The 22237-nt window shown below is 38.4% G+C and overlaps 1 protein-coding gene across 7 annotated transcripts in view; it reads left to right on the top strand.

Moving 5' to 3' along the window:
* EPS15 (epidermal growth factor receptor pathway substrate 15) overlaps positions 1-21994 on the top strand; it is a 52816-nt gene extending 30822 nt beyond the window's left edge. For 2 of the 7 annotated variants that reach the window (XM_083742342.1, XM_083742343.1), the window contains exons 13-25: positions 1281-1353; positions 3671-3832; positions 5119-5316; positions 6790-6987; positions 8385-8465; positions 8935-9025; positions 10916-10951; positions 12408-12538; positions 13399-13468; positions 14833-14909; positions 16403-16565; positions 17160-17326; positions 19832-21994. In XM_083742342.1, the coding sequence (XP_083598468.1) occupies positions 1281-1353; positions 3671-3832; positions 5119-5316; positions 6790-6987; positions 8385-8465; positions 8935-9025; positions 10916-10951; positions 12408-12538; positions 13399-13468; positions 14833-14909; positions 16403-16565; positions 17160-17326; positions 19832-19978 (1594 nt within the window). In that variant the 3' untranslated portion in view covers positions 19979-21994. The remainder of the gene's footprint in view (positions 1-1280; positions 1354-3670; positions 3833-5118; positions 5317-6789; positions 6988-8384; positions 8466-8934; positions 9026-10915; positions 10952-12407; positions 12539-13398; positions 13469-14832; positions 14910-16402; positions 16566-17159; positions 17327-19831) is intronic. The other 5 variants (XM_083742344.1, XM_083742345.1, XM_083742346.1 and 2 more) reach the window with 3 other exon arrangements.
* The last annotated feature ends 243 nt before the right edge of the window (positions 21995-22237 follow it).

Genomic DNA, 22237 nt, shown 5'->3' with positions numbered 1-22237 from the left:
CCCCACACGTGTTGGTAGAGCGCACATAAGCGCCCCTGTTCCACCCTGCCCCTGTTCCGTCCTCTTCCAGGTCCAAAAGGACCTGCGCCTCAGCGATCATTCTTCAATTGGACTCACCTAAAATGGTCGCTGCCTGAAATTATTATTACAATTCACCATCAGGTCCCAGGGCGGGTCACAACATTGTAAATGACAACATTAAAAGCAGTTTATAACCAATTACAATCACTGCTGGAGAGGGCCCTAAAAAGAACTATCTCAGTATATTATCTAATGATCCACTGAGCTATTGTGTCAATATAACTTTCCTGCAAAGTATAGCAAAATGCCAGCAGGGGAAGAGTGGAGGACAGTTCCCTGAGTGAAGGGAGTGTGTGAACCCAGGGTAAAAAGATCTGTAAGGTTACATTAGCACAACCTGCCCAAGTATTTGGTCATATATTGGGGAAACTGCACCTTGTAATTGTTTATTGGACACTAGTGTTTTCATGTGGCTTCATGCAGTCAGATCCAAAAGTCCCATTCTATGCACAGGATGTCTCTTCCTTGTGGATAGGCTATTAAAACCTTGTTCTAGAACATCCTATGAGGGAAATAACACTAGATCCCAAGATGCTTTTTTCACTTAAGAAAATATGAAAATTATAGAACCTGTGTATCATTTCACTGCATGAAATCTGCTAACACATGCATGTATGTGTGTGCAAAATTATGCTAGCAGCAATTTTCCTCCTGTTTATGGCCCTGGATCTAACCCATGATTGGGAATCTGCTGTTTAGCTGCTTCCAGATTTATGTTTCAAAAAGAGGAGAAAAAATGCTCACTCCACTGTTCGTTTTTATCCATATTGCAAAGATCAGATTAGTATTTTCCTAGGAAAAAATAATCTGGTTGCTCAGGTCTATTAAATTATAGTTCTGGTTCTAAAAGGGTTAAACAGATGGAAGCTGATGCAATCCCTCCCCCTTTTCACCAGACAATTGCTCCATAGCAACAGTGAGATCACTGAAGACAGTATTTCATTGATTCCCCCCCCCCCTTTCATCTCTGCTTTCTCTTTAAGCTGTTATTTCCACCTACCCATGTCTGGGGGAGTGAAAATTGTATATGTAGAATATTTCCTTTTTCCTCTTCGTAAATAAAGGAACAGAAACGCATTCCTATAAATTTAATGTTCCACTATGTATTTAAAAAGAGAGACTGGCTTAGGGGGTTGGATAACTGTACCTGGTGTAGCTGATGTGCTTAAATATTCCTGCATTGTTTGCTGGTCTTCTAGGGAAAAGAATAATGTGGAGCAAGATCTAAAGGAAAAAGAAGACGCAATCAAACAGAGGACAAATGAGGTCCAGGTAATTTCAGTGTAAATTTGTGTGGTTTTCTTGTGCTTTGAACAATGTATTGGATGAACTGACTTAGAGCTTGTTGAAAAATATATTGCAGTAAGTGTCCTTAGCAAATGCACTGCAAAAAAGGGTTCTGCACATGCTGATGTAAGAATTTTATTGCCTTAGGAATTTTGAATGGGAATGTCATGTTAAATGCCTGCAGGATATGGTGCTAGAGGAGAGATGAGGAAAATGTGGCATGTTTGCAGAGGAAGATACTGTTCTGGTCCACAGTATTAGAATTTTAAGCACTGTATATCATAGCACATTTAGGATTTTGTTTCCTGTAGATAAAGGATTGCACCTAGGCACACATCTGCCAAGCTTCTCATTTCTTACCCATAAATGCCATTGAGTTCATCGAATTACCCAGGCATAAGTGATACTAAGATTGCGTCCTAACCTATGCTATAGCTGGAGGGGTGGGACTCCAGAGCATCTAAATGCTGAGCAAAAACTGCTTTTGCTTAAATTTAAAAATCCGTCCAAATTGGCTATTGTCATTCAGTGGCAACCTCTTATTTGTTGAGCATTACAGTCTTTTCTGGTGAAACACAATCAGGCGGTGTCTTACACAGAGCAGTTTATTTGTGAGCAGTTTTTCTTGCTAGATGATGGTGAAATCTGTTTTCATAAGGTGATGAGAAGTGCACTTCTTTTTAATGATAGCAAAAAGTAAAGCCTGAAATGGGCCATTTATTATAAAGTAAAATCATATTTCTCTAAACATTTTTAATGGTTATTGATTTTCCTTTTCCTTTAGTACCTCCTTGTTATAGAAGCCATATAGTACTGAAATTTGATTAATAGAAAATGAATTACAGGATTTGAAAGGGGTGGTGTGACTGGAGATCTTCTTGTCTTCATGAGCTAAGGCAGAATTTTCAACTAGGAATTGGAAGTGGTAGTCTTTTTAAAAAAAATGGATTATGGACTCCTGAAATGCTTATTCCTCTACATATACCTATTCAGTTATGTTAGTATGAAAACTAAAACTACAGTTTTTCCCAAGAAACTTGTTGAAATACAATATTAGGAGGCCTACCGTAGGATTGTTTGCTTTTCTCCTAATGAGGCAAGCTTTGGTAGGAAAGCAGATATTTTTAATACGTGTGTGAGAGTAAGGCTTCCTTTTATTTATTCCAATAATAAGAATGCTTTACATATTTGAGTAACAAGTTAAGAACTTTCAGTTATGTTTTATGTTTAGAGGCACAGACTTCCTGCCTTAGTATGCATTGAAACTTTTGAAGATGAGCCTTGATCAGAAATGCAATAGTTTCCATGGTTTGGTTTCATACCAAGAAATCAACATTGAAATTAAATTACGTAAGAAATGTCTCTGAAGAGTCATATGTAGCTTTAGAAAGGGTGAAACTGGACATTAAGAGAATGGCATTTCAGACACTCAAAATTAGTTGTGCAAATCAATGCAGTATTTACTGAAGTGGAGTAAATTGAAATGTTATGATATATGCTATAATAAAAGAAAGATATGGACTTAAACGTGAAAGCATTCAATACTTCGTTTAATTCAGCATATAGAAAAGGCATCGAACAGATTGAAAAGTGTCTGTTCTTCTATAGATCTGTTTTCACATCTATAAACCTAATTACGAAAGGGAAATTAGGTTTCTAAAGTTAATTATCCTTGCTTGTTTTTATTTTGGAAAGGTTGTTTTGATCATCTCAAAATGTTATGCTTTATAAACTTCAAAAAGTGTAGTGGCTTTATTTAACCTTGCTTGTGTGCATTACTGTAGCAATATATAGTCTTGTGGGCAATACAGAGCAAGTATGTGGAATATTCTCCTTAATTCAAGTGTCTTGTGCAGGGGTAGGCAGCCTAAGGCCTGAGGGCCGGATGCGGCCCAATCGTCTTCTAAATCCGGCCCACAGACGCTATGAGAATCAGCGTGTTTTTACATGAGTAGAATGTGTCCTTTTGTTTAAAATGCTTCTCTGGGATATCGGCTAACAATTTTTCTGAACATGTTACAGTACTTACTTTGTTCCTTTTCATGTTATTATTTTTAATTCTGTGTCAAAATAGACAATTCTTCTTTCTGAAAATGTGTGATATAAACATCATCTGCTTCATTTTTGTCATAGAAAACTATATGCTTTCTGTCTTGTTTTCTTGGATTTTTCCATTGCCTCCTGCCACTCCTTCAATTTTTCTGCATATATCATATGGTCTAAATCTTCAAACTGTCATACTTTTTATGGACATGAATACATTAAATGCTTTTTTTAAAAAAACTTGTTTGCAAAATTCCAGGATCTTCAGGAAGAAGTAAAAAGGGAGAGCAATAATTTGCAGGCGCTGTTGGCTCAGAAGCAGGAAGCAGAGGAAATCCTTAATAATCTTGATGACGAGAAAGCCAAGCTGGAACAGCAACTTAATGTAATCCGGCAGAAATGTGCTGAAGAAGCTGATTTGGTAGGCAGTGGTAGCTCACTTATGAAAACTCCCCTAAGTTTTTTGCAACTCTTCACTGGAGCAATAGTAATATATATATATATATATATATATATATATATATATATACATGTGATGTGAAAAAGAAAATAGCTGGAATGGGAAAATGTTGCTGTTCTCACATTATAAAGAACAATTGACTGAAGATTACTAAATTTGTTTGAAATTTAAGCCTTAAAGTGAGGGGAAAGAGATATTGCCATGATTGCAATGTAACTCTTATTGGTATGCTTCAATGGGTGCTATATCCTTCTAAGAATCCATATTGTTGCCTTGTTTGGAACATGCACTGTAGGCTTCTCCTCGAAGCTATGTTAGACATTTTGGACATGGTTATGGTGCTGTTTTAAGGCCAGTTGCTATTAATGCTGGCTTTAGTTTGGATGGGCGCAGTCTTAAGAGTCTCATGCCCAAAGCAATTCATTTCTAAAACATAACAGCATATTCCTACAAAAGAAAAAGAAGAAATAAATATAAAGTTGTGGTTTGGCTAACCCTGTCATAGCAATGTAGTGCTCTCCAGATGTTATTCAGACTGCTAAGCATGCAGTCAGTGGGTCAGAGCTGATGGAGATTCTGCTCTCCAGGTACTGTCAGATCACCAAATTAGCTACTTTTTAATTTAGTGTGCTCAGGTGTGGAAAAATCTAATAATGAGAAAACTGAGTCACTGGCTCAGTTCAGAATCATGCGCCAAATCCTCAGAATCATGGTGTGGAAGATCAGGAATGTGCTACTTGCACTTGTACTCTTTTCTGTTCCTTTCTTGAGCAAGCAATGATTCTCCATTGCATCTGAAGGGGACAGACTATGACTTCTTTAAACAACAATAAATGGGAATAAATTTCAGTCTGCGAAAGATGAAGGAGGCAGGCAGCAACACATTCCTGATCCTCTGCAAACTGGTTTTGCAGATCAGGAACATTGCATTTTAACTGACCAATTCAGATGCCATAGTGGGAATAGTGTTTATGTAGTCCAGCTCCTTTCTTTTATTTATGCAGTGAAAACCATGCTTCCGCAAGTACTTCTTCCATAGTAAATAGCCATACTGCTGTAATATGGATTTTTTTTGAAACCGGAAACTACTAGAACTAGCATCATCTGTTCCTAAAGGCAGATCTTATGGAATCTATATACACCAATTCAAATTAATCTGTACCTGTAATTAGACATGCTACTTTAAAAAAAAATGTTTGGGGGTAAAGTTGTGTGGTTTCTAACTTATTTTGCTTTCCGCTCTGCAGATCTCATCACTAAAGGCAGAAATAACTGATCAGGAGTGCAAAATCTCCACATATAAAGATGACTTGAATAAAGCTCAAGAAGAGCTTGGCAGGCTGCAGCAGGAAACAGCAGAGCTAGAGAAGTGTGTCGAGACGGGGAAATTGCAGCTGGGGCCTCTTCAGGAGGGTCTTCAGGAGTCACAACAAGAAATCACTTCAGTAAGAAAATAAGAGAACCCATTTTTCCTTGTTGCCTTTTCTTCCTGTCCCCAAATTTTGCTGTTTGAACCAGCCGCCCCCCCCCCCCATTTCATTTATATCTAGCAAGGATTATCACAACTAACTCTGCTGTTTAAAACTGAAAGAGCAGTGTGTAAGGTAGAGGTTCACAAGCACGTGGCAGGCAGCCTCCCTCTTTTGCCACAAAACAATCAGGAGTGCTCTTTAAGGCTTCAGATTGTTCCTTTGCAGCCTCAACTGTGCCCATGGCAGTCCATTACTTAGGACATTCTAACTAGCTCTTTTATTTGCCTTTGAAAAGCTTAAATTCATAGTTGTCATGTGCATTAGTTGGACCAGGAAGATATGAGTTCAAATCCTAGGTTGGCCACAAAGCTTATTGAATGGTTTTGGGCCTATGACAGGTATGTTCCTTAGAAAGACATACCTGTCTGTGTGGTTGTGGGGACAAATAAAGGAAGTTCTTTGGTGACAGGGCTGAGTAGAAATAAAATTATATTGTCTAGCTGCTCGCCACTAAAGAGAGGATTTGGTGAGATCGTAAGAGTGACATTGTGCATTCCCCAATTCACTGGCTACACTCCTGTTTCATGGTGCTTTCTCTACCACCACTGTCAGTCACTTGTAGTTTGGTTTCTTTGAATAAACCAGGAGTAGGGGACCTGTGGTCTTCCTGATGTCATTGGAGAACAACTCCCATCATCTCTAGCCAGTGACCATGTTGGCTGGAGCTAAAAGGAGTTGATGTCTCAACAGCATTTGGGAGGCCAAAGGTTCCTCAAGCCTGAAACAATCTTTTTAAATCAACACAGTCTGGCCTGATTCAGACCTAATGACAAACTGCAGGATGCTTCCAATCTCTTCCTTGCAGCCACACTGGATAAGGGTGGGGAGCACTTGCCCCTGAAGCTCAAGCTGTTTAATTCCTGTAGTTCTGGGTTCTGTCTAACCTGGAGCAAAATAAACTTTTCTTGGATCACCTGGTAGTATGTTAGGATGCTGCAGCATTAATCTTCCCTTTTTACTGGAGCCTTTTTTTTTTTGCACTGAAGTACTTAATACTGAGAAATGTGCAAAAGAGTACTATAGTCGTTGCAGAAATTGGTCAAAACAGGCATTGCAAAGCAAATTGCCCAAGTGATCAGAGTTTCTAGTGAGCATTGTGTATAAGCGGCATATTTACAGATTAAGGAACATCCTAATTTTTGCTCATTTTTGAGAGGTTGAAGTACTTGAGTTCCTACTCAAGTAGGAGGGGGGCAGATAGAGGACTTATTTGTAAGAAACATAGGAGGGTTGCTCACTGCAGACTTTTAACATCCCACGGAAGGAACTAAAATGAAAACTTGATCCTGAAAAGAGGCATGCAATACCTTAAATATGTGAGTTGGGTAGAACATTGCATATGCTATTTTTATGCTGTTAAGTATAGTTATTGTTTTCTCTTCACAGGTGCAAACAAAACTATTTGAACTCAAAGAGTTGGAAAACGGCCTCTTTAACTGGGAGCCTCAGCCACAGAACATACTACTTAATGGAAATGGCAACCATTCAAGCCTCAGCAACAGCAGCAGTGAAACTGCTAACTTTAATGAGAATGCCGAAAGAGAGAATTCAGCAGATTCTGAACAAATAAATCATGAACCTCCTGTGAGTATTGGTTTTTTTGTTTTATTAAACAATTAGATGCAAAACACATTATCAAGCTTGAGTTTACAAAAATAGCAAGCTTGTCTGCCAATAAGGTTTCTGTTCAAAAGTCAAGATTTATTATATTGAGATGCTTGTATAGATTGGTGCATTGTTTATCCTTTTCCAATATGCTGCCCTCAGCCAACTAGTTCATAGAGATTTGTGGGAATGTGCTACTTCAGTTTCTTGTATTTGTTAACGCTATTCAGAGACTTCAGTGTTCAGAATGATATTAGGGGAGGAGGCCACAGTGTATGAGACCATAGGTTTCCTCCTTCCAAAGTTCCATTCTATTAAAGGTATTTTTCTTTTCTTTTTTAAGCCTTCAGTGTTGCAGAGGACAACCTTTTTTACCTTAATGTTCTCAAGCCATCAGAAATGGCAGAGCTGGTAAAATGCTTAAGTCCATATACTAAAGCTCTTTCCAAGTTCCTTTTTATCGTTTGAGGTTGGTCTACATCAGTAATGGAGAACCTGTGGCCCTCCAGTTCTTGCTGGACTGCAACAGGATTCCTATTGGCCATGCTGGCTTGTTTGATGGGAATTGGGAGTCCAGCAACATCTGAATGGCCACAGGTTGCCCATTGCCTGGTCTACATCTAATTGCAACCTTTCCCAACTAAACTTTGATAGCATCACCCACCTTTGGGAAATGTTGCAATACAGTTAAAATATGCATATTTCCTTAGTGCTTTGGCCCCAAGTATTCTGATGCAGCTCTTAGTGATAATTGGCCACTTTTCATGGTTTTGGGCAATCTAAATCTATTACTGGACAGAATGTGCCGTATCCAGTGTTAGTACTACTCGGTGTAGACCCATTGAAATTGAAGTACTTAAGTTAATCATATCCATTAATTTCAATGGATATACTGTGAGGAAAACCTAGGTTGAATACAACCAATTAACGTTGGTTTGCTTTTGTGTCTTATTGCCATTTCCAGATGTAATTCTCAAATGTTTCAGAAACAATATAGCACATCCCTTTTTATATAATGTGCTTGCCCACTGTCTACTTGTAGTTGCTTGTAAGGATGACGTTAGCTGTTGCTTACAAGGTTCACTTCTTAAAAGAATACATGAGTTAGCATGAGCAGCATTGGTATTGAAGGTGAATGTGTGCCAGAAATGAACAGATTGTGAACAGCAATTCTGTAAACAATATTGCTATATAGACTTGTCACTAATGGTTAGATGTGTTCACAAATTGAAATCATTACCTTTAGTACATATCTTTTCTCACTTCAGTCTCTTAACTTTTGTATATCACAGTGTAAACAGAAACTTTAGCTCAGTCAGTAGAGCATGAGACTCTGAATCTTAGTATAAGTATAAACATACTTTCCCCCTCAAAAGGCCAGGAATAGTCCAGAAACAACACATGCAGAAGCAGAAGTGGAAGAAGCGGAGGTTGTGCCACCAGATGTTACCAAAAAAGTGAGTTTGTAGAGCACTTTAAAATGCCTCATTACATATAGTATTGTATGAAACTTAATGCATTCCTTAATTCTGCAGGAATGGGTGTCAGGTTAGTGAAGTAATTTGGTGCTGACTCACTGACTTGGATCCAGAGTAGCCCTTTTGCAAATGGAACTGTCTATCCATTGAGTTTTTCCCATTCTTCCTGCAGACTCCTGCAGACTTCTGTGCTATCTCCAACCAAATGAAGCAGGGTTTATTGGGGGTGGGGGGAATTTGAGGAAATTGTTCCTTTCTCCTCTCCCTCCCAACCCCCAGTGAGTGAAAGATTGAATTCTACTTTAGACAATTAGAAAGTGGGATGGATCCCGTGAAGTTGCATCCCTCTCATACTTAATTCCATGTATGTAAAATAAGTGTAATTACTGACGTCACAGATGGGATGAGGAGATTTGTACAGTTGTGCATTATATTTCTTTCCTACTAGGGAGATCCATTTAATGAAGAATCCCATCAGCTCTCTGATCAGGCTGAAGGCTCCAATTTAGACTTCTTTGAGGCTGACCCCTTTGTTGGTAGTAAGTTATCTTTCATTCTGTTTGTATTTATTGTTTATGACTACTTTTGTGTTATCTGTAATTATGTAATATTTTCATGTTGTAGGTTGCCTTGAGCATGGTTTTAACTATGGAAAGGTGCCATGCAAATAAAATGACATATGTATGTAGCCATTCATTGAAAAAAGTGTTTAATGTCATTAAGCTGAATTTCCATTAGGTTATGTGAACATAGATAGCGATAGATATTCCCGCCCTCCTACACACACACACACACACACACACACACACACAGGTGTGGAGTGCTTAGCACTGTCTGGGAATGTGAAGAAACAACAACAAAAAGTGATTCTGAACCCATAATGCCAAAAAACGGGTGAAATAACGCCAAAGTCACATTTCAGTCCGGTATCCCAAACTCAGTGTGGACCTCCACCTTGGGATGATATCTTGAGAGGTGGCTAAACCTATGCAAAAGAGGGTGAAGTCATACCAAAGTCAGATTTCAGTCTGCCATCTTGATTCAAAATGTTGTTTGGCATCCAAATGTCAATTAAGAGTGCTGCCCCCTTCTCAGGAACCCTCAAGAGGCGTTACATACAAGGGCATAGAGAGAACAAATAAACAAATGGACACATCATTTCCTAAAATATATACAGTAGTAGATTATGGTACAAATTTATATTCTCCAAAGGCTTGGATTTCATTCTAAAATGTTAGGGCAGTTCTAGTACTGTTCAATTTAAGTCTGTCTGAGCAGTTTACAGCTAAATACAATAAAATATAGAAATAAAACAAAAGAGACAAATGAGAATAAAAATAAAAGAGCAAAGGATAAGGGGAAAACTTCAGTGAAAATTCTAATTCAAGTGAAAGGTTTTGAGGGAGGCGGGGGAGGAAGGAACCCTACCTTGGGCAGGTTTTCCTTTTAGCTCTGCTTTGTTTTCTCAACATAACCTTTCCCTCTTGCTTTCTCCAGTTTTCAAAATTGCATGTGCATTGTTGATAGACTGCTGTGTTCAGGAAGTAAAATAACTGGTATGCAGAACCTTCTCTGTGGTTACCATGCAGTGATGTGTATTTGGCTATAATATTTCTTACTAAATGAGGGAAATAACAGCAGGAAAATGGTTCTTTTAAAATATTGATACTCTTGAATTGCTGTTTTGACCATCTTGTGGTTAGCATTTGTGAGGTGAGTCTTGGCAGATTGTGAGGGCCTAACCATGTGTGTTGCATACTAATGCATATCAAAGTGCTCTAACTCTGGGGTGTGGGAGGGAGAGCATAGCCAAGACCTTTTCAAGAACTGGCAATTTAGAGCAGAGAAATAGCAGGGACACAAATGTTTTAATAGCCCAGTGCCTTTCCCAGGGTTTCAATAAAAGGGTGTGTGTCCTTGCCACCCCAGGGAGCTGTCACATGAAGGAGAGGATCAAACCAGCCCCATAGGTATCAGTGCCACAAAAGTGAGCAGTCCTTTGTTCTTTTCATGATGCTTCTCCCTTTACCTCCTAATAGGCTAGCTCATCTCATTTTGAAACTGTATGAGAGCACTGAAGAAGAAAACAAGGTTGCACTTAGTTGTAGGAGCTGTTCAAGTGGTTCTGTGCAGGGATGCAATTCCTCCCATGTCCTTTGATGTCGAAGCTCATAGCATACATACCTGAGAGCTTCTGCAACAGTTAGGTGAAGGAAATGAAAGGAGGATGAAGGGCAGATAAAAATTTTAGATGAGTGGGAATACAGGTTGAGCTCCCGCAATATCCCATGTATGGCCTGTGTTGTATACAGCTGCACAGAACCATTTGACACTCCTTCACAGGTAATTAGAGGTTTGGTTTTGCCCCTAAAGGTCTGTACAAGTGCTAGGGGAAATATTTACATGTGATGTTTCACTCTTTAAAATAGGTGATCCTTTCAAGGATGACCCTTTTGGGAAGATTGGTGAGTTACCTTTTTTTTTTTTTTTTTTTTTTTTAGTGCACAAGCAGGACATTTGAGGAACTCGTTGGGGACTGTAATTTTTTATTTGGAGTAGAAATGGAAGAACTGGAGCTCTATATGAGTTCAGCCTTAGCAGGTTTCCCAAACAAATGTTACCTGTGATGGAGAACTCAATTACATTAAGGCAACACAAGGATGCTCACTTTGCAGAGGAAGCTATGGGAAATGCTGAGCTTATTAGAACAAGGAGTAACCCAACTTTGGGCACACAAGTCTTCTAACATCAGAAAGTTCTTTCTCTAGGAAGTGCTTGAGGCTGAGACCCAACATCTTCAACTAACTGGCATGTGGTTATGGCATCCTATTACTTGCCTATTTGTACCATTTAAGGGAAGCAGAAGGGAGTTCTCCAGAGGTTCTGTGAACAGATTTTGGGAGGGGGAAATTCTGGAATCATCCAGTCCAAGCTTACCAAGCAGCTAGAGAATTCTAAATGTTGTTGCCATGAGATCTGTTTTCCTTCTCTTCTCCCAGTGCATTGACGCCATCGTTGTAGAATGTTTTCTTCAGAACCTTTTCATAATGTTTACTCCCTTCTGCTTTTTGCTGATTAATGGTGTGGTCATCTTTGCCATCTTCATAGAGGATAAAGATCAGTTGCTGGGAATTGCAGGTGGGGAGAGGGTTGTTGTGCTCTGGTTCTGCTTACCAGCTGGTCTCTATAAGAACAGGATGCTGGACTAGATGGGCTTTTGGCCTGATCCAGGAAGGTCGGTTCTTGGTTTCTTACCTTCTCTGCTTTTAAAACTGCTGAACATACACCCTCTGCCAAGCTGATGTTCCTAGAGAATGCTACCTCTCCCCTCCATTCACCCTCAAATTTTCCTAATTATTTTTTAACTCTTCTTCCTGCTTCAAGCTTTTAGAGCTTAGAAGGTATTTATACAATGTGTTTCTTGTACATGCAAGGAGCCCTAACTTTTTTCTGTGTCAGCACTAACAACAAATTTTAATGTGTGATTCAGGCAATAAATGATATTAACTCAGCCAGATGGGCAGGGTATAAATAATTTATTATTATGTAAGCTATTATGTGGTGCCATGGACTGCAGAAGAGGTAGTTGAAGCAGTAGCTAAAGTTCCTGTTAGCAGGGTGAATATCCAAACATGTCATAGCATATGCTCATGTAAGTGCATACTCAGAGAAGGCAAGGACTGCTTACATTGACATTTTGTGTAAGCCATATTTAGGTGAACACTTCAAGTGAGAGGAAGCATATAACAAGCTAGCCCCTGTACTGGGCCTTTGTGCAAAACAGAGCATTGTAGTAGATAGGCACTACTTAAATGAGCAAGATTACTGTGCACGTAGTTCTGTAAGAGAATGTAAAACATTTTCAGCAAGTGAATGCAAAACATAACTTCAGTAATAAATCTTGACTTGGTTTTCTTTAAGATCCTTTTGGTAGTGATCCTTTCAAAGGTTCAGATCCTTTTGCAGCTGACTCCTTTTTCAAGCAATCATCCACAGATCCTTTTGGAAGTATTGACCCCTTCAGTGCAACCAGCAACAGCAATAATTCCACGGTAATTCTGGAAGAAGTACATGTACATCTATTGGGGTATTGAACTGAAGCACCACCATAGTATTTAAATAGGGAATTCTGCTAGTTTCTCTAACTCAACAAACGTGTGTTTTAAATGCAATAGGCTGTTGGCAATTGATCTCTGCAGCTGTATTGCCATTTTTTATGACATCTTGAAGTGAAGTGCTTCACCTAGAGACTAGAAATATTAGATCATATTTGGAAATGAATAAATAGGTGTTGTAACAGGAAATGTTCAGAATGACTGTTCCCAGTTCCCATTTTTAAAGAAGGTTTTACTCAATTGGTAGCTACATTGATCCATGAAAGATGTAACATAATATAACCAGCACTTGACTGTGTAACAGTTCAGGTGATTTCTGCAGGGTGCTTGTGTTTTTAAAAACTTTGCATGGATAGCAGCTGGGCTTTGGTTGACTTAGCCAGCAATTTATCTGAGGTTCTGCTGAGACTGAATAAGCATCTCTGGATCCTGGCAGCTTCAAACAAAACATTTGTTTTAATACTACTGATTTGAAAGTAATTTTCCAGGTAGTTTAAGTAACAATGCCTGGAAGGAATATACTTTAAAAGGCACAAGGGCAGCTGAATGTTCAATCTAATGGGTGATTGGTTTCCTAAAGAAAGAAATCTCTGCCTTCATGGGAGATTGATGCAATTTTTAAGAGCAAAACTAATAGTTTCTGTATTCTTCAGCAAATAATTAGGAATGACATTAGCGTAGGATTTTATTTTATTTTTAAAAAATTTAAAATATTGACCCTTTGTCAAATAATAGCTTATCTAATTAAGAATCTTGATGGTTTGAAGCAAACAGCTTTAATGGATTTTAACTTTTAGACAGAAACACTGAAGTATAATGATCCTTTTGCTCCTGGTGGAATTGCTGTTACTACATCAAGTGATACAGGTAAGGCTTGAAGTGGGTTCTCAAGCTGTGGCTTCTGGTGATCATGGCCTATGGATTAGCATAATATCTGAACTGAACGTTTTTCCCCATGGAATATTCTGTGCTTAGATAGGAATTAACAAACTGAAAATGAAAGCAGATAAACACCTTCAAATTATGACTTGTCTGTGTTTGGCAGCTCAAATTCATGATTTGGGTTCTGAGCTATGGTTGAATACATAATGATCCTTGCTGTGATGTCTGAAAGGCGCTTTTCAGGCACATGCAAAGAACACAACTTAACACAACTGAAGTTGTACAAACCTGTACAAAATCATCCCACAACGCTTTTCTGTGGCTGCAGATCTAGTGTTGTAACAGAGATTGAGTTGACAAGAGAACCCAAATGCATTTCAGTTAGATGCATAATGAAGAGAGCTTTGTAAATGACCATTTGTCTGCTTAGTTGAGCACAAATAAGATAACCAACTTACGGGAAACAATTGAAGTTGATGCTTGCCACTCAGTTCAAATGACTGACATAGAGGTATAAACAGGATGGCTGATACTATTTTTGTGGGCTAAAACTTAATTTGCAAACCTGGATAAAGATGTACCAGTTTCTGGGAGCAAAAGGGGATTGTAGCTGTCTCCCTCATGCCCTGCCAGTGTGTTTGTAAAAGTAGATACACCTTTTGATCTGATTCAGCAAGGTAATATTTATATTCTTGGTTGTGACAATGTACTAATGCATTGCTAAATATATGGCACGGAAGTCAGAGGTTTATTTCACTGATAATAGCCTGGCTTACCATTCAGTTACCAAAACTGGGACACTGAAGAGTTATGTATAGTTTCTATGAAATATAGAAAGTAAAAGATTCACCCACCTTGAGACTTCATTTCAAATCATGTTTATAACACTTCGATGAGGTCTGCATGTCTTGAAAGAATTCTGCAAAACTATGTTCTAACTATTGCTCTTTAACAATGTATCCAGTACTGTAGCGAACAAGGCTTGATCCTTATCAAATCTCATTGGTTTGAATTTGAATGTGAACTTTTGAGTAACATTTATGCCACCTTGTGAATTTACTTACACTGAGTTCTTTTACCACCTTGTAGTTTAAATTATAGTAATTATTATTATTATTATTATTAAAATTTCTATACTGCCCTTTATCCAAAGATCACAAGGTAGTTTATAATATAAAATCACCAAAAACATAACATAAATAAGATTATGGTGGTGATCAACCCTAACTAGGTGTTGCCTATAACTGGTGTAAGATCCAAAAGATTCAATGTAAAATAGACTCATCTCCTCTCTTGTCTAGCTTTTGTTAGTCAATGAATTAACTTTTCTTCTCTTTTGCTTATTTTAGGTACAGATCCCTTTGCCTCTCTGTTTGGAAATGAATCATTTGGAAGTGGCTTTGCTGACTTCAGCACATTGTCAAAGGTAATTTGAAATGATTAATGCCTGTGGAAAAAGCATAAAATTGCTGCAGTAACCAACACACTAGAGGCTCCTACATACGAGGATACAAAACACAACTTTAGCAGATGCTGAATCTAAATCAACAGGTCATGACTTCTCAGACTGATTCCCCATTTTAAGCTACTGTGAGCCTCATTATTTCTGAGGTTAATTGCTTTGTGAACTGCCATGAGCACAATTCAATTAATGGAAAACTACACCTACTATGAGTATAGGCACTTGCATAGTCTCATTGACTACCTTACTTTCTTCTGCTTCCATTCCAAGATTTATATATCCTTTTTAGAGTGTTTCTGAAGCTGCTATATTTCAATTCTTCTCAACAGCAGGGTAGTCAAGCAAGTAAGCAAGTTAGCTTTCAAGAAATGAAAATTGCTCCAATCGTAATCATAATTGTAATTTATTAATACCCTGCCCATCTGACTGGGTTGCCCCAGCTACCCTTGGCAGCTTCTAACCAAAATGCAGGCAAAGCAGCTAAACAACAACAACAACATAAAACATTAAAAGCTTCCCGAAACAGGGCTGCCTTCAGATGCCTGTGTCATGTGAAAGTCACTCCACACACATGTTGTTATACATGGAATAGCTCTCACACAGTTCTGTTTTTCTTGTGGTGATCACGCTGCTTGTGCAGCGAATCCAGCCTCATCTTTAACTGCTGTGAAATTATATAAGAGCAACAGAGCATGTATGTGACTAGTTCTGACTACTGCAGCTTGTATACAAGACCACAAAAGTTACTAGCCTGCAAAAGCGTTTAGTGATGGCTTGTGTATGCTCTTCGCAATAAACACCCTCTGCTCACTCAGTTCTTTATTTTACATATATACAAGCAGCACATTACAATCATGCATCCGAATCAACTGGTTCAGATTTGGGGAGTGGTCTTCTCCGGCTTCTCCTCCAACAGAAAAGGCGGGGAAGTTTCATGGGATGTCTCTGGTCCCTGCGCTTTAACCCTCTCCTTTCCTGTGCAAACGGCACAGGCACAGGCTCTACGTCTGTTCCTGAACTTCCTGTGCACTGCTAGGGCTCTGCTTCAGCATCGGAGAGCCTTCCCGCCTCCTGGCTCTCTCCCTCTTCCCCTTCCGTCTCTTCCTCTCTGTTTCCCTCTGACTGTTCCTGCTCTGACTCTTCTCCCCCCCCCCCCCAAAGGGGTTCCTTGGCAGTCCAGTGACAGTAGCCTGCTGTTTCTCTGCTTGACACAAATGAAAGTCCATTTTTTGGTCCTGCCATTTCTCTCCATGGCACAGGAATATAATTTAAAAGTACATGAACATCTGCAGACATCTGCAGTTTGCCAGTGCATGAACTCCTGTGTTTTTATGGCGCTTGAATAGCACTGTTTTATGGTAGAAAATGAAAATGATAGCCACGTCCTCCCCGCAAGCTATGTTGTTAAGCAAAACAGTAGCTTTTCCTGTTTTTGTTGCTGTCTGTTTGTTTTTTAGGCAAATAATGAAGATCCATTTAGTTCATCTACAACAGGCTCTGTCAACAATGTGGTCATAACTAAAAATGTGTTTGAGGAACCTCCAGCCAAAAATGAAGATGTACCTCCTGCTTTGCCTCCTAAAACTGGAACACCTACCAGACCTTGTCCTCCCCCACCTGGTAAGAACCAGTACTAAGTGTCTGTGTGCTACTCTTTGGTTTAAAGATGTCTTTGTGGCTGTAAGAGAGCAAAGAGCTTCTAATTTAGTAACAAACTAATTCCTATACTACTTCTATTTCTTACATAATTTTAAGTCGTCCTTCTTAATTTAGGTAATCTTTACTTAGATACATGTTGGGAGCCATAAATTTGGAAGAGAGGCTGTAACTTTTAAATTGCTCTGACAGTGCTACTGTAGAAGCTGGTTGCTGAGTAGTTTATTGAATTTGATAAAGCACGTTGTTTTAAACCAGTTTTAAAATAAGATTAAATTAAGCATATATTTTTTTAATTTGAATGAAAGAACTGTCTCTTACCCACACTGAACCACTTACAAAATGGAGAAAAAATTGGGAAGAATGTACATACAAACAAACCCTGAAAAACGTGAAAGGTTTTAGAAATCAGATTAATTTATGACTACCAGCACTAAGGATTTTTTGTGGGGGTTTTTTGGCTATATAATGAGATGGTGTAACCTAAAACACTATTGTACACTGGATAAATATTTCTGCCACACTCATAATCATGCTAAAGTGATTATTTTGATGTAGGAAAAAGGCCTATCAACAAATTGGAGTCTTCGGATTCCTTTAAACTGAATGATCCCTTCCAGCCCTTCCCAGGCTGTGATGGTTCCAAAGAACAGGAAGCTGACCCATTTGCTCCCACTGGTGTGTGCAAAGAGATGGACACCAGCAATTTTGCTAATTTCAGTGCTGTAAGTAAACAGGATGGGGAGGCATCAAGCTAACTCTAATGACTTATTTTTGTGAAAAACAGTGAACATTTCCAGACTTAAATTGAGTGAAATGGGTTTCATACCGCAATGCAACGATGTAGCACATATTAACGTTAGTAGTGCCTCTCTCTAAAAAAGGGTACATTACCACTTCCTTCTGGGACAAATGCAGCCAGTTGCAGCAGATTCTTAGTTGCACATTTATGTATTATTTAGCTTCACATGAATAATTGTTACCTTTCCCAGTCTTCGTACAAACCTGTAAGTACACATTGTGCCTCAGGGTTTAATGTCTGTACAGTATATCAAACTGCAGTGCATCATTTATCTTCAAAGCATATGTTAAGGTCACAGTTAGGCAGTTAGAAAATAAGCAGCACAACCTTTACATTGTACTTGTAGCTACCATTTGAAGGCTTAATCCCCTGCAAGATTCATAAATATAAATTGATAGTGTGACAAGGAAATCTTGTTCCTGAGCTCCTTTTTTGGCAACCAGCCATACAGCTAGGCCCTGCCTGCTGTCTCTGCTGTAAGATTAGTCTGGGGGAAGGGCACAGGCCCAGGGACAACTGATGCAGCAGCAGGCTTTGTAGGCAAGGCATCTTAAAGGCCAAAACAATAGGGGAGGGTGGTAAGGATTTGTTCAGGAGACCGACTCAAGGGAATGAACAGCCCTAGCCATAAACTATTATAAAAAGGAAAACTACCAAAAGTAAACATCCTCGTTGTATAGAACACATCAAGATAAGGCACAGATCTGTCAACTTGGCATGCCACCCGTCCCCTGTTAGTGCTGAGTGATTTGTAAATGAGCGAACAAGTACAATGCACATGAAAGAGAGATGTTATTTTCCAAGGAGCGCAGAATTAAATTTCAAGTACTTGAAGGTAGGAAGCATGGAGCAATCAGTCAATCACTTAACACTGTAAATGATTTCTGGGTCAAGTTAGTGAGAACATGTATTTATGTCAGTTTTTATCCTGCCTTCCTACAACTGTGCACAGCCCAAGGAGGAATGACAAAACAAAATACAGCAAAATAAAACTTATTTAAAAATTTATAAAGCAAGCTGTTAAAGGCATAACTAGATAAAGCTATCTGCCACCAGCAGCAGAGCACACACAGCAGCCTGAAGGTCTTGTCTTAACAACATCTTCATCTGCTAGCAGAGGGTCACTAGACAGGAGGTTAAACAGGCTTCTTTAAGAAGGGAGTTCATCAGCCATAGAAAAGACCATTTCTTGCATCCCCAGCAAACCTGATGTTGACTAGATTCAGAAAAGGGTGCTCTCAGAAATATTACTAGCCAGGCAGAATTATATTGGAGGAGGTGGTGCTTCAATCAGCCAAGTCTTTAAAAGTCATAACTAGCATACTGAATTCTCCCTGGAAACCAATATTCCCAGTAACTGGCTCCTGGTCAATAGTCTGGCTGTATCATTCTAGAACCCCTGTAGCATTTACTTTTCAAAGACTGCTTCCTATAGAACACATGACAGTAATCTAATCAAGATGTAACTAAGACATGTGTCAAGATGGCCAAATCAGATGCTTTAAGGAATGAGTGCAGTTGGCACACCAGCCTCAGCTATGTAAAATCTCTCTCTCTCTCTTTTTCTTTCTTTCTTTCTTTCTTTCTTTCTTTCTTTCTTTCTTTCTTTTATATCCCACTTTGCCTCAAATGATCTCAAGGTAGTGTACATAGCTCTCTTCCTCCCCATGTTATTGTCACAACAATCCCATGAGGTAGGTTAGGCTGAGAGTAAGTGACTGGCCCAAGGTTACCCAGTGAGCTTCATGGCTGAGTGAGGATTTGAACCCTAAGTGAGGATTTGATCCTAAGTCTGACACTCCCAACCACTACATCACACTGGCTCTCTGTGCCAGCACCTGAAAAAATGAACTGTGTCGTATGTTACCATAACATTTTCCTTAATAAACAGAATCATCTTTATATCTTGCTACTCTGTTAATCAGTGGGTCATAGCGGTGGTGGACTTGGGATTTCTTAACTTGCCTTATTGCATGACGGTCACTGGGATGTAAACCTTTGGGGAGGAACAGTAACGTGGTGCTCTTGATTATTTTGAAGGCCTTTCTTTAATTAAATCTGTGTACTTGGATTGTCGGGTGGTTTTAAATAAGCATTATATATATATAATATAATCCTTCTCTTTAATTAACAGTTTAAGGTAACTGTGCCAAAGATCCTATAGTCCAAACTCTTACAGTGGACTTACATCTTTGCAAGCTACATCAAATGCACACTTTCAATTTTCTTTGAGTGGTTGGGGCAAATGAAAATATTTTTCTCCTCTTAATTAAACAATTGAAACAATGAACTAGATAAATCATAGATGCTGACCAAACACCCATTTAAGTGATGGTAACAATAATTTAAACCAACTGGGGACAGAATCTTCTTTAAACACTTGATTTTTACCTCCTCAGTTAACAAATCCATGGTTTCTCTATTTTAGTATCCTACTGAAGAAGATATGATTGAATGGGCAAAGAGGGAAAGTGAGAGAGAGGAGAAAGAGCGTCTTGCAAGGTTGAAACAACAAGAACAAGAAGATTTAGAACTAGCTATTGCACTCAGCAAATCTGAAATATCAGAAGCATGAAGAATTGCCACAACCATTTGTCCCTTGCCCTGTATGTGTATAGCTAATCAGAAGCTGCTTATGCACAGGGAAGTACAAAAGGCTTTAAATTCCTGCAAATGTGATTTTTGAGCAATGTAATGTCTTATTTGTAATTTTTTTCATATTCACTTAACTCATCTGGCTACTCTTTTTTAATAAAGTGAAGTTCCATTTGTACTTACCTTGATATTCTTGTGTACTATATAAACCATTACACCAAAGTAAGTTCTTATAATGCAAAAAAGACAAATCTGTATTAAGGCACAGCAATGCATTTTTGAAAGATCTCAGAAGGCAATTCTGACTCCAAGCAAGTTCCCCTTTGATACATGCCTTACGCAGTGTTGAAGATCTAGAATGTGCAGGTGTGTCTAACAACATAAAATGAGTGAGTGCATTGTATTGCCTTTAAACAAATGGATAGGTCATGTGTTACTGATATTTCCCTTTAAAATATTAGATGGCTTGTTCTAAGTCTTGATTAGCTTTCTTTTCGAAAGGGCCAAATTTTGCCAATTACTATAATACTGAATTATTTAGGTCTCCCAGGTGGCCCAGTTAGCAAAGTACATTTTCACCTTGTAATCAAATCTGGCCATGTAGCCAACCAAACTGTAGTTTATGGCAAATCTTCATGTTGCTGATAATCCTGCTTCTTTCTTGCTAAAATGTTCAGATCTGGTTATCACAGGTATTAGAAATCTATTGTATATTTTAGAGATGATGATAATTGAGGTTAGGCCTATGGAGTGCCTTTATGTCTGTGGGCTTCCTTTTAATGAAGGCTCTTCTTCTAGAGTGGATATCTAACAGAAAATCTAGATTCCAGATGCAACTAGTGTTATCTGAAACTTTTAACTGCCATTTTGCCTACTATCAGGTTTTTTAAAATGACCTTTTAGGATTGTTCCAAGGAGATTTCTAAGATTACACTGTTTGGCCAAGTTCACTGTTAAGAACTCTGATGCCCCACTGCTAATTGAGCCAATTTCTTATGTGAAATATGCAACTTAAATTGGCAAGTTGACAGCAGAATTTGAAATAGGGTAGGAAGTAGACTACATAAAGATATAGTTTACAACAGTCGATTGCTGTTGTGTATAATTTATTGAATGCCAACTGATAGTTGCACCTTAAAAATAAATTTCCTTTTATAGTAACGAAGTCAAAATTGAATGTTAATGAAAGTAAGTTATTATCTAATATGTTCTGTTCTGCAGGATGTTAAACTCATTCCAAATGACTCGTTTCACTTCCATCTTCAATACATGCATAGTTAGGCTGCAGCCACAAAAACTGGTGGTTCTGCTTCCCCCCTCCCAAAACACTGTGGTATTTGTGCCTCGAATTAAGAGTTTTAAAATGATTTTTCTTCTGCTGCAAGGAGTTGCATAGTTACCACTATCAGGATGAAACTTTTCCAGTTACCTGTGGATGCTGCTGCAAGAGACTTTTTGGGAAGGTAGTTCTTGCTCAATTTTCCTATAAATTGAGATCAGTTCTGAGAAAATTTTGCACTAGGAAATGAGCATTTTAAAACACCTGCTCAAAAAAGTAACCTAGCAAAACCTCTTGCAAGTATTAATGTTCATAATTTATCTACCCAAATTTTGTATTAACATTAATCGTGCATATTGTATGTTTAACTGGACTACATAGATTTTTCCTTTTTTGTTAAATGTATACTTTGTGGACCAATACAATATCTGTGTGTATATATTATACATATAAATATATATATATTCAAGCTTTCTTGTATAGGATTTAAAGTTCTGAGTCACTTGATGTTACATTTCATGTTACTGACTGATCACAGAACCTTTACTCGAAGGCTTCTAAATAAACCACTGCTGTCTCAGCTTAAATGGCATTACTGTTAAAGTTTTAAAAGGCTTTTAATAACTTGTTCAGGTGGGGTTAGCCTCTATTTATAGACCTTTGTTTAAAAATTCTAAAATAGCTTGTAATTATGAATAAAACAGTTTAAGTATATTATGTTTCGTCTGGTTTTTGTTTTTACTTTTAAGTAAACTGTACAGTGTCTTGTGGAAGTATACAGATATGAAACATCACAACTTTAGTTTTGGTTTGAAAATGAATTTTAAATGAACTTTCCATTCCCTAAAGTATGTTTTTTTGAGAAGCTACTCAAATGTATTATTTCTGTACAGAGTTTGGATTTTGTAGTTCACAGCGGGTGGCGCTGTGGGTTAAACCACAGAGCCTAGGGCTCATCGA

This window comes from Podarcis gaigeae (genome assembly GCF_964106915.1).
Source record: "Podarcis gaigeae genome assembly, chromosome: 6".
NCBI classification, from domain to species: domain Eukaryota; kingdom Metazoa; phylum Chordata; class Lepidosauria; order Squamata; family Lacertidae; genus Podarcis; species Podarcis gaigeae.
Note: the sequence above shows the minus strand (reverse complement) of the source record. Positions and strands in the feature narration are given on the sequence as shown.